This window comes from Mauremys reevesii, linkage group 6 (assembly GCF_016161935.1).
Source record: "Mauremys reevesii isolate NIE-2019 linkage group 6, ASM1616193v1, whole genome shotgun sequence".
Lineage (NCBI taxonomy): Eukaryota > Metazoa > Chordata > Testudines > Geoemydidae > Mauremys > Mauremys reevesii.
Window position 1 is genome coordinate 38,925,321 of NC_052628.1, and position 13,209 is coordinate 38,938,529.

Genomic DNA, 13,209 nt, shown 5'->3' on the forward strand with positions numbered 1-13,209 from the left:
ATCAGCAATACCATTATTTTGTCCAGGATGGTGTCTGGTTGATAGCCTATAAATATCCAGGTCATCATATTTACTCTTTTAAAAAACATTAGCTTTCTTCCACTCCTACAACTGTCTCATTGTTCTAGGACTTTTTGAAAATCAACATTAACGGTCCGGAGAGCTTTTCAATCAGATCTTTTAAAACATAGATGCAAATTATCTGGACCTGCTGATTTTACAATGTGTATCTTTAATAGCTGTTCTTTAATGTTCTACTGAGTTACTATTGGAATGGAAAGTATTTTTCATCATCATATGATATGACTACATCACTTGTCTCTGATCCCCCTCCCCATTACAGAACAGAAATATTTATTGAATACTCCTGCATTTTCTGCATTACTGTTGATAGTTCTACCATTTTCATCTAGTAATGGTCAGTATCAATGTTATGATTCCTTTTGTCCCTACTGTATGTTTAAAACCTCTTTTTTATTGTCCTTAACGCCGCTGACCATAGGTTTCTCCTTGTGTCCATTTTGCTTCCATTATCAATTTAACAATTCCTAGATTCTAATTTATATTTATTGCTTTCAACTTCCTCTGTTTTCTGTTGGTTTTATATATTTTTATTTTATTTTATTATAGCTGCTTTTACTTCTCCTGTAAGCCACATAGATTCTTTTAACCAGTATGACTTTCTTTTTCAATTGTGTTGTTATGCCTTTTTGAGTGTCTAGTAAAATGTTCTTAAGTTTCCAAATGTCATTCTCTTCCCAGCTGATTTAACTCTTAATTGTGTTTAGCTTTATGAAATTATCCATTTTAAAGTACCAGGAATATTTGTTACTTGTTGGGACTTCTTTTGTGTGTGCACATAACAAATATAATCAAGTCATGATAAATTGCACCCAAGCCATCATTAAATTTTAGTTCTGTGACCCAGTCCTTTTTATCAGTCATCGTAAAGTCTAATATAGAATATCCCATGTTGAATGCAACACTTGAGTTAAAAAAATTATCATAATTTTTAAAAGCAACAAAAGTGGCACCTAGGAGACTAGACTAACAGGCGTTTTTGAGCATGAATACCCCACTTCTTCAGATGCAAGTCAAAGATGTAAGTCAAGCAAAGCTCAAGCTCATGCTGCAAAACGCCTGTTAGTCTCTGTGGTGCTCTTTGGTTTTGTTTTTTTTACAGATCAGATCATAATTTTTAGACAATCCAAGGATGTTTTAATACAACATGAGACTTCCATTACGTGTCAGTTAGAGACAGGTGTTTATTTTTTATGTTGAATAATTTTCAAATTGACATTATCCCTTTATTAATCATACAAAACATTGATGAAAAATATAAGAGGCTTATTTAGTATAAAAACAGAAACACGGAACAGTCTGCCTTGTGAAGAAAGCTTCACCAAACTGTTATGAAGAACTGAAGATATTTTGGTAATATAAAAATGGAACGCAGGTATTGATCAATATGCACACACACACACAAACCAATTAAACCAGTGTTAAGAGATCTCTAAAAAGTAAATATGTAGTAATCCTTTTCTAAGCACACCCACAGGTCTTTATCAATCTGTGGCTATTATTACTGTACAGAAATTTTTACACTTCTAATTCTCAGTGAGGAACTCTGCACACTGTGTTTACTTGGTCCTTATGTTCTTATGTCCTGTCTCAGTGCAGGAGGCTGGATTTCTCCAGGTCCCATCTAGCCATACATTTATTTGGTTCTGTGATAAAATTCAAAATGGTCAGTTGCTGACCATTATACATCTGCAATGGATTGATGTTAGCTACTTGTTAATAAAGCAATTTAATGGCTGATATCTTTCAACTCATTAAGATCCAATTCGAGTCACAGAAAGCAAGAGCTTCATGGTTAGAAGCTACTGTCACTGCTTTCTAAGAAAAATAATTAGGGTAAGTTTCCTTTAAAAAAACAAAGCAAAAGAGTTTCAAACTGTTGTTTACGTGAATACTAATGCCAGTATTTAAAAAGTTACCACTTAGAATTGGGGCTTGTTTATATGGTGGGGTAATGCACTCTACTGGGTTCATAGTTTGAAATAGCCCTATGTTAAAGTGCACTAGGGAACATTTAGCGTGCACCAGCAGGATCTTGATGGACCTATTAATGTGCAACAACTTAGTGCACTTTAGAAATTGCAGCCCCATAGTGGGCATTACCCGAACATGTAGACAAATCCTTAGTGGACTTAATGCTTATTCTGGATTCCTACTCTATGATATTTAGCTGAAACATGCCTACAAAATAATAGAAATTAAGGGTAATTTTTTTAAAAGGAACTAAGTGTTTTTTTAAATTGAGACTTAGGCTGCTAAGTTACATAGGCACATATGAAAATATTACTCTAAAGCTCTTCTTGCACTGATCTCATAACAGTTTAAAATTACTCTTAAATTTTACTAGCACTTTACAGGAGGCTGATGATTGAAAGCTTCTGATTTTGTGGGACTTATAAAGGAGCAGTTAACAGTTACTGTGGAAATAACAAACAAACAAAAAAAAGAGAAGTTGGTTCAGGTTGAAGTCTTCTGTAAAAGCTGTTCAGTCCTGTGATCACAGAGCCACAATGCTTAGACAAGATATTGCAATGCTGGATGAATTCCTGGTAATACATTAACAGTAGGTGGATGGAATACTGCAAAAAAGAAGGGGCTAAATATCAACTTTTTAAAGAAATCTCTTGGCATAAGCAGGTCATAAATGTTCAAGTTTATAGATAATTGAAATGAAAAACACTGTGTTGGATACACATGTATGTGGGGGGTCTAGTTTCAGATACAAGGAACCCTCATTGAATACTGTTGTTCTTAAGCATCAGTTTACTACTGCGACACTTCTACTATTCAGTGATGGCAATTCAATATACAAAATAAACTATTCATAGTTATCAGAAGAAATTTAAGGTTTTGGTTTAAGGGCCAGGTTGTGGTTGGCCCCAGTATAGGTGATCAAGAAGCCTCTCTTCTGTACAGGAAGCCCACAACTGCAATCCTTGCAGTCTCTGGTGAGTAAGGATTGCTCTTTGCTCTTGTGCTGCTAGTAGAACTAACCAAGCGAAAAAGGATAGGGAATAGGGCCCTGGCTCTGAAAAGAGGTATATGCTACCCCCTTAAGAGGAGTAGTAACAGGATTCTTTATTCTGCACCTGGGAAATTCAGGAGGCACTTTACATTTCAGCCCAGCATGTGCCAGTGAATAAATAAATCCTTCAGGGCATAAATAAATCCTAGCTATGCTGAGGTGTGTGATTTTTTTTTTTCCTGTCATCCTCAGCCAAGAAAACAGTATGTCCTATATCACTCAGGCAGTGCTATAGCCACTGAATTAATTATCCCACTTCAGAGTTTTATGGTCTATCATAAGAGGGTATTAAAATAAAATAGTAACACTGCTACATACCATCCTTGCAAGTGGTGTTAAAACAGTCATTTGTTGTTTGGAATGTATGATTAGGGGAGTATAATTAGGATGCTGGAATTTCAGCATAGAAGTGTTGATGAAGTTGCACCTAGAATTACAGTCTCTTTCGTCTAAAGTGCCAGTTTTACAGTCAGGTTTTGAAACATTCAGAAATAAGGCTGGCTTTATTTCTACAGTGTTATATCATCTACCATATGACAAAATTGTAGTTATTTGTGTATTAATGTTAAGATGAATAATGTGAAACTAGAATGGATAGGATTACACTACAGTTATTCTGCATGCTTCTGATTCACCTGCCAATAATGATCCCGTCAATAATTATGTGTGTTCTTGAATCTTTTATCTACTGCTCTGATACAATGTTGACATCTGATGAATTCATGCCATTGAGTATTCTGGGAAATATGTGATTAGAGAAAAACTGAGTCCTGTCTATGCCTCAGCCAAGTAGGAGAAACTTGATGTTTGCTTGGGTGCCCTGCTCAAGTTAGCCATGTGCTCTACAAATGTTGTCTTTTAAAACTGGGGAAAATGCAATTTACACAAAGATGATGTAATAATAGAGCTTTAGTTTGGAAGGTCATGTCAACAGATAATGGCATTGCTATAGTCCTGACTTAGTCCTGCAACAATCATATCCTGGAAATGTGAAAAAGTCGAACATCATAGAGTTGTTTCTATCATGTAATTTTTCAAAATACAATATGTTATAAGTTGTACAAAAGAGGGGGAAACTGTATCTCAAATTAAAGTGTTTTTGTGACTGCCCACTAATCTATAGATAATAATCAGGGCCTTATGACTGCCAATGAAGAAATGAAAGCACCGCATGGTGTGCGCACAAAGTGTGATTTAAACATTGCTCTTGCAACAATAATCTACACAGGAAGTACATAATGCCCGAGTTGTAGAACAGCATCAAACCTATTTTACAAATTTTATCAATGCCAGATGATGAGGCAACCATGTAATCACCTCAGGGCAAATTTTAGAACTGCTCACTATGCAGCCATAGTCTGCTTTTATAATCAATGAATGAAAAGAGTTCATTTACTAACTTCTTATTTTCTTTTGATCTTAGTCTAATGGAAATTAAACTCTTGCAAGATTTTAAAAAATCAGGTTGGAAACTGATTCTACATACTCTTATTTCTAGAGAAGAAAACAGCATTGGATGAACAACTGGATCAAAATAGCAAAAAGATTCTTAAAGTTTGGTGAAATAGCAAATAAATAAGGATGGATTACAACCAAACCACTTTTTATGAAAAAAAGTATTTTAAAAAACAGAAGCTGAGAGAGACAAGAACTAAATTACAGATTTTCCCCACAGTACTAAATTACTGTACTGTGGGGAAAATATATTTCCACCTTAAAATATTAATAACCGAATGGGAGTAATATCACTGGTTTAAAATAAAGGTACCTTTGGCCAGTCCCAAAGATAAAGTGAGATTCTTGTATTCATGGAGTACAATGTGATTTTTGAACATCTAAAGTAGCAGTTGTTTAATTATAGTAATTTCAATATCCAATCTGAAAATTATTACAGTGGTCATAAGAACCACTTAGCACCCCTCAAAATAAAAATAAAAATATACATCCACTTACAGAAGTGGTGCAGTGCACTGTTAGGAAGGATAGAAATATATATCACCAGCAATAAATGGCAAGCTCTTTAAATGTTGTGATAATTGTTGGTAAGATTAATGTTCATGAATGAATTTAAGAGGTATTCTGTGGAATATCTCGCTATAATTTGCAGAAGCAGTGTGGCAAGTCCTGCCACATAGGCATGATGTTCTTTAACTCAGTATAGACAAGATAGATAAATTATCCTAAAGTGCTCTAAATGTTGTATGCACTACATTAGGCTTACTTACTGTCAGTAATCTACTCTGTTCTCTGAGTGGAAATATGGCAACCATTCTGTGCCAAGGACATTACATTCGTGTGTTTTAGGTTGGTAAATGAAGAATAGGCACGGGGAATTTAGATCAGCAAAATACAAACTACAAATTACTGTAATTAAAATGTCATGAAGACACACGAGCTGACACCTGAAATCTTGAGCAAAGAAATGTAGAATCTTGATTCACCACAAATTGAGGTCCTATTTCCTGTAGTCCCTGGATTTTTCTTTGAAGATGCCAATCCAAGTTCAGATGAAGGCTTATTAACACTGAACAATCATTCCAAAGCAAATTATATGCAAACACAGAAGAAGAAAGTGGAGAGGACAGAATTTCAGCAATGTCTGTGTATAATCACAGAGCACTGATCATGTGAAATACACTTACGTTTACCTGATCCAAACCTATAATCAATGAAAAATGAATCCCCATCACACTCTGGGGAAAAAATTCTCTTTATCTCTGTTTGGCAATTACTTTAACCTTGTGCATGTAAATAACATTCTTCTTCGACTGCTTGTTCGTGTAGATTCTACTCAGATGTGCACGCGCCACATGCATGGTTGTTGGAAAGTTTTCCCTTAGCAGCTCCCGTCAGGTCGTCTGTGGAGCCCCCTGGAATGGTGCCTTCATGACGCTCAATATATGACCCTGCTGACCCAACCCCCCTTCAGTTCCTTTTTACCATCAGACATGCCAAACCAGTGGAAAAAAACGTAGAAATTGGGCTTGTTTTTGGCTTAATTGGCTTGTGAGTTGCTTGTTGGCTAGTTTTTGCCTTGTTGCTTGTTGTAGATTTGTTGCTTCTTTCTTTTTTTGATCGGCTTCTGGCACGCAGGGGCAAGGGGGGGTGGGGAGAGTCAGGGGTGCACAGCGGGCCAACCACAGTCCCAGACTGCACACTGGGAGGGGTCTAATCACATAGAGTGTTGGGGTTCTAAGGAATTGGCTTGTTTTGGCCTTCTTTTGAAATGGGATTAGCTTGATTTTTGGCTTATTGTGAAAGTTGGAGTGCTTATTTACCGCATGAAAGTTGGCAACTGTGCTTACTGTCTGTGACGGCCATTGGAACTGCATTCGCTTGCCTAGCAAGTGCTTCCCTTAGCTTTCTTCTTGAGTCTATATATATATATATATATATAATGTATATAAGTAGTTCAGATTAGGGTGCGGGGTCCTCCCCTGTCCCTTACCTCCCCTCGGGTCCGGGACATGCCTCAGGGCCAAGGGTTTAAACCTTGCAGGACCTGCGGTAAGCCCATGCCAACAGGCGACCCCCACGACGCATGCCTGAAGCGTCTGGGGGAAGAGCACCAAACAGACAGGTGCAAAATCTACAGGTCTTTCCACCCTAGGACAAAGAAAGAGTGGGATTTTCTTCTGAAACAGCTTCTGATGGAGTCCACTGTCTGTCCACAGCACGCCATGGTGCACCGGGATCCATCACAGAGTGCAGCAGTGCGTAGCGCCCCAGCCTTGGTGCAGGACATGGCGCTGAGGAAAGACTCTGATTCAAGAGACCCTCGGCACTGGTGCTCCCCAGCACCGCAGGCAGTGCAAATAAACCAGGCACTGCTCACACTCACCAGTGCTGCACAAGCAGCACAAGACAACCGACGAGTCATTCCCCAGTGCCGAAGGCAGCGCCAAGTGCAACAGCAATGCATCCCATGAAGGAGCACTCAGCACCCAAAGACCAGGAGTCGGCGCCATTGACTTCAGTTCCCCGGAGGGGACCGTTGAGCCCGGTGCCCAGCGACTCCCTGGACAGACAGTGACAGGTGGAGGAGTTGGAATCCCCCTCTATCCCAGACACTTTTAAAGCTGCCATCATCCCCTCACAAGATCCAGGAGATATGTATGCCACCCTCAACTTGAAGGATGTGTACTTTCACATCACAATCACTCAGCCCCACAGGAAGTACCTCAGGTTTGTGGTCAGCGGTACCCAGTACCAATTTACTGTCCTCCCGTTTGGCCTATCAGAAACACCTCGAGTCTTCACCAAGTGCATGGCAGTTGTTGCCACTACGTTCTTGCAGCGGCATCAGATACAGGTGTTTCCAAACCTTGAGAACTGGCTGATCAAAGGCTGCTCCAGGGCCCAAGTGGAAGCTTAGGTCACATTTATCAGAGCCACCTTTGACAGCCTGGGTCTACTCCTAAATGTGAAATTGACTCTGTCTCCTGTCCAGAGGATAGAGTTCAGAGGCGCAGTACTGGACTTGACCCAAGCCAGAGCATACCTGCCATAGGCAAGGTTTCAGGTCCTCAGCGACATAATCCAAGGCGTCATGCAGTTCCCCACCACTACAGCAAGAAACTGTCTGAAACTGCTCAGACACATGGCTGCCTGTACCTATGTGGTGCAGCACGCCAGACTCAGGCTTTGACTGTTCCAGTCGTGGCTCATGTCAGTGTATCGGACAGCTTGGACAGGATCGTGACCCTGCTTCGCCCAGTCCTTGTCTCCCTCTGGTGATGGATTGACGCTCAGGAGGTGTGCTCAGGCCCCTTTTCTGCCCTACAGCCATCTCTGTCATTGGTGATGGGGAGCTCATCTGGGAGACCACAGAACTCAAGGCCTCTGGTCGCAAGCAGATCTGGTTCTCCGCATCAATGTCAGAGAGCTAATAGCGGTGCGCCTAGCATGTCAGACATTGTCCTTACCTAACCATACAATGTGTATCAGTCATGACAGAAACTCCGACAGCAGTGTTCTATATCAACAAACGGGAGTGCACGCTCCTCTCCCCTGTGTCAGGAAGCCATTATGCTGTGGGATTCCTGCGTAAAACATTCAATTCACCTGCAGGCATCATACCTCCCCAGGGTACAGAATGAGCTGGCGGACAACCTCAGCAGGTCGTTCCACAGCCACAAGTGGGCCCTTTGCCCAGACATCACAATTTCAATCTTCCAGAGGTGGGGGTTTCCTCTGATAGACCTCATCGCCCCATGATGCAACAAGAAGTGACAGCAGTTCTGCTCCTTCCAGAATCACAACCTGGGCTCCAGTGCCAATGCATTCCTCCTCCATTGGGGAGGTTCTCTCCTATATGCATTTCCACCGATACTGCTCGTTCACAAGGTACATCACTCATAAAAAAAATGTACAGGGATTTGGTTGTGGAAAGCAAAATATATCAATGAGTGGAGATTGTCTCTCTCAGTAATTTAGAATGAGGTTGGTTGTCTATTTAGAAAATACAATCCATGAGAGAAAGTATTTGTTACTTTCCTGACTGCACTTCTCATCGGCACGCCAGCTCATCCCTTCTGGTATTGCCAGTGTCTGGTGATGTGTTCTAGGTAACTGTCTCTTCACCACCTGATTGCATCTGACACGATGAGTTGATGCATCAGCTGAGTATAGCGTTGGCTGATTCCACATTCTGTCAGCACTCGCTCGTTACTGGGGTCCCAGGCACCTAAGGCTCCGATGATCAGTGCCTGTGTCTGGACCTGGTAACTCTTAGCTCTCAAGGTTTCAGCCAGAAGGGTATATTTCCCTACTTTTTGAGCTTGGGCATCATAGAAGGCCAGGGTCCTGTTCTCAAAGGGCACTGTGACGTCCATCATGATGATCATCTTCCAGTCCTTGTTGGTGATGTCCAGCCGCTGTTGGTTCTGGGGATGGCGGAATTTATGGCAACCTTCCCCACAGGTGGCGGGATGGCTGTGGCCAGGTAATCTTGGATGGCATTGTGTCGCATCTACCAAGCTCTCGAATGGGGCTTGCAGCTACACAGGATGTGGGGTAGCATCTTGTTGGTGTAGCCACACTTCGCTTGTCCCAATTCCTGTGGCGGAGGTTCTGTTCAGTGGGACGCAATGGAGCCGGCCCCTTTTGATAAACCTCCAGTCGGCAAATCAGGTGAAGCTGCCCTCGGGGAGGAAGTGGTTGCTGGCGTTATTAAAGATGGCCCAGTTTTAGCTGACTTAGGGGTCCTTCCTTGGTCTGTGCATCCCAGATCTAAGCTTTCTGTCTTGGGGATATGTCAATCTCCTTTATATTCAGAGTAAACATTAAAAGCCTAAGTGAGTCAGCAAGAATTAACTTGCAGCTACCCTGAAGAGTTCCTGCACCTGTTAGCAAAGTGAAACAACAGAAGTATCTTACAGATGTGAAGGACAGAATAAGCATAGAGTCGAGACTGTCCTCTAAGTCTAAGTGGTCCCTTCAGACAATAGGGCAGAATTTGCACTATTCCTGACCATGCTATACCTTTTCTGTAAATAAATCAGGGATTTCATATTCTAGTTATTCTGCTACTTTTCACAAGCATCCCATTCACACACGATTAAAAATAAAAATCAAAAGAATTAATCAGCACATAATTCCAAGTTTTGACTCGAGAGGCCCAGGACTGGAATAACAGGGTATTACAGATCAGAATTAAAGTGCACTGACAGAACTGTGGGGGGAAGCTTGCACAGCACATTCCTGCATTATGCTCAGTTCTAGCCAGTGTTGCTATTCAGTCACTTTCATGAGCACTAAATCAGTTACAACTTAAAAAGCAAAAAAGAGAATATATACATTAGAATACCAAAAAAGCTTGAAATATAGTGACCAGTAATCAGGGCTTTCATGCTTTTTCTATCACTAACCAGACTTCATTTTGGAACTCAATGAATTATCCCTTCATACAGTATGATTGTCTTTTGCAAGAATTGAACAAACACTTTTGGGGGATAACTTTGGACAGTCAATAATTCATCTACGTAATTTTATTAATAATTGAAGAACCAAGGAAACAATCCCCCATGAAAAAGTAATTGAAAGAAAACAAGTATCATTCTGATCATAATACGGAAGTTCAGCAGAAAACGTTTAAAACATCATATAAACTAACAAAACAGGCTCATCACTCAGTGCTAATATAACGTCTGTCTCACCCTTTTGGTTTTCTCCATTCTTCCTTTTTCAGATGTTCATTGTTTTGTGAAGTTCATAACACTCAGAATATATTTTAAAAAATACTTAATCTGGTATTGGATCATATTTATGCAGATTCATCAACTCCATTTACGAAATCTTAGATTGGAAGAATTATCACTTCAGTAAATTGCATTTCACAAGACAATGTTACGTTTGTTTTGAGATCCCTCTGGTTTTTATTTCCTTTAAGTGTGGTTCTTGTAGTTAAGTATTATGGATGATACAATGTTAAATTAATGAATCAAAGTATAAATGTAGGGTCCCTGTTCTGGTTGTCTTTTGCGTTTGACATATTTCTAATGGGCTCTTAAAAGAAACCATTTATCATACTCTTTTGTTGTCTTTGCTAATGTAAAGAAGAGCTTTTTTAAGGTTCCAATTGACTTTTAAGCCAAGTTCTTCATACCAAACTTAACAAGAGTGAGGCAATACATTCCCTTTGTTTACATCAGAGATTTACTGCCCATTAACTTTGACTCTGTTTCTCCTGAGTGGCTTTACATTCTTAGAAGATTAGACTCATGTAAATATTGTTCTCTTTGCAGTGAGGAACTACGCAAAGAAGTACGCCAGCTGAAACGTGAACTACTAGAAGCAAAGCAAAAGAGAGAAGAAAATTCTACAAAATCAAAAGAAAAGAAAGATGAAGGTAAGCACATATCATAGAAGGTGGTAACTGTAAATGTTTTAGTTAATTTCTCATCTTCAACATCTAGGATTATTGGGTATCGTGGATGAATTTAAATAGGATTGCTGAATTGGATAATCTAAAAGGAAAAAAAAAATCCTTAAAAATTTACAACAGTAGCAACAAAAATATACTAGTGTACAAAAATATAAAATGACAAAACTCTATCAAACAAATGTATTTGTATGTTTGTTCCATGCATATACATTGATTGGAGAGCTGCTGCAGCTGAAATTTCCATTGTTGTTACTCTATATTACTGTAGTCCCTAAAAAAGGTATATCTGTTACAGCCTGTAATATAACAAGATAATAAGCAGGTGCCTAACCTTAAGCATGTTAATAGTTCCGTTGACTTCAAACTGCTACAACACCTATGAATGATTTCAGTGGGACTGTTCACATGTGTAAAATCAATTGCTTAAGTATCTTGCTGAATAGGGACCATAGAAAATATCTGCTGTGGCAAAGTTAATGAAAAATGTGTTTTGTTGTATCCTTAAAATTTTTCATTGCTGTAATATGATTTTGTTCAGCTGAAACCACCTACGTGCAAAATTTAACTGGAAGAACATTTGATATAACATGAATCCAGTTCAGTTGCCACCCCTGAATCTGTTCGTTCTTCTTTGAGTGATTGCGTATGTCCATTAAACTAGGTTGTGCTGGAGAGTTTTCTTTAGTAGTACCCATAATGGGGGCCACACCTCTACCCTGGTATTCTCGTGCTCTGAGCCGAGGATATAAAGTATGGAGCCTCCCCACCCATCCTTCAGTTCCTTCTTACTGTCCATGGCTGGTGGTCAAAGCATGTTGTCTGTCTGTTCCTTCAGCAAACAAACCATTTTTAGTTAGTTTCTTGTTGTCAGTTATTTAGTGGTACTCATTTTCAGGTCTTTGAGCTCTTTCTTTTGTCCTTTTTTTTCTTTTTCTTTACCAATTGTCCACTGTAACCCAATCACAGGCTGGAAAGGATTTAATAGCTAATTAATTATGACAGGTGTCATATGTACCTAATTACTTGCATCTCAACCAGATGAGTAGCACTGGAAGGCATCAGATGATAACTAAACAGATACCTGGTGCTCATAAAAGGGGAGATGGTTCAGTCTGAAGAGGAGAACCCAAAGGGACTCCAGTGAAGGAGCCTGAGCCAGAATCTGCAAAGAGCAGAGCCTTCAGAGAGACTCATTCTGAGGAGCCAGTACTCAACCTCAGAGCTGGAGGAGAAGACTCCAGAGTAGTGGAAGTGGATTGAAGACCAAGACCAGAGAGAGGAAGATTTGTTGAGAGGCTTTGATTAATAGTTTGAGCTTTTGTTGCCCCAAAAGAGGTAGGACTTTAGATGCATCTAAGGGTATGTCTACACTATGAAATTAGGTCAATTTTATAGAAGTCAATTTTTAGAAATCAATTTTATACAGTTGATTGCGTATGTCCACACTAAGCGCATTAAGTCAGCAGAGTGCGTCCCCACTACCGTAGCTAGCATCAACGTATGGAGCGGTGCGCTGTGGTTAGCTTTCCCGCAGTCTCCGCTGCCCATTAGAATTCTGGGTTAAGCTCCCAGTACCTGATGGGGCAAAAACATTGTCACAAGTGGTTTTGGGTACATGTCATCAGTCTCCCCTTCCTCCATGAAAGCAATGGCAAACAATCGTTTTGCGCCTTTTTTCCGTGCAGATGCCATACCATGGCAAGCGTGCAGCCCGCTCAGCTCAGCTCAGCTCAACTCACCGACACGGCTGCTGTTGTGTCCTGGGTGCTGGTGGCAGGAGATGGTGCAGTAGGTCTGCAAACCATCATCCTACACCACTTCCGCTGCAACTCTGCTCTGCTGCTATTGCCTTGCGAATTTATCCATGTTGTCTGTCATGGGCTCCTGGGTATGTGTGTTCTTCCTCAGGAAATGTGTGCGGTGGTATCAGTCGTCCCCCCAACGCTTCTGCTGCAAGTCTGCTCTCCTGCAGACGCCTTACCAGGGCAAGCATGGAGCCCGCTCAGCTCACTGCTGCTGCTGTGAGCATTGTAAACACCTTGCACATTATCCTGCAATATGTGCAGAACCTGCAAAAGCAGGCAAGAAGGCGACAACAGCGCCAGATAGTGATGAGGACGTGGACACAGTCTTCTCTCAAAGCACGGGCCCTGGCAATTTGGACATTATGGTGGTAATGGGGCAGGTTCATGCCGTGGAACGCTGATTCTGGGCCCGG

At 40.6% G+C, this 13,209-nt stretch overlaps 1 protein-coding gene across 5 annotated transcripts in view; it reads left to right on the forward strand.

Annotated features, from left to right (window-relative positions):
* CWC27 (CWC27 spliceosome associated cyclophilin) overlaps window positions 1-13,209 on the forward strand; it is a 214,709-nt gene that overhangs the window by 112,924 nt on the left and 88,576 nt on the right. For all 5 annotated transcript variants that reach the window (XM_039544098.1, XM_039544102.1, XM_039544099.1 and 2 more), the window contains exon 11: window positions 10,852-10,955. In XM_039544098.1, coding sequence (XP_039400032.1) covers window positions 10,852-10,955 — 104 coding nt within the window. The remainder of the gene's footprint in view (window positions 1-10,851; window positions 10,956-13,209) is intronic.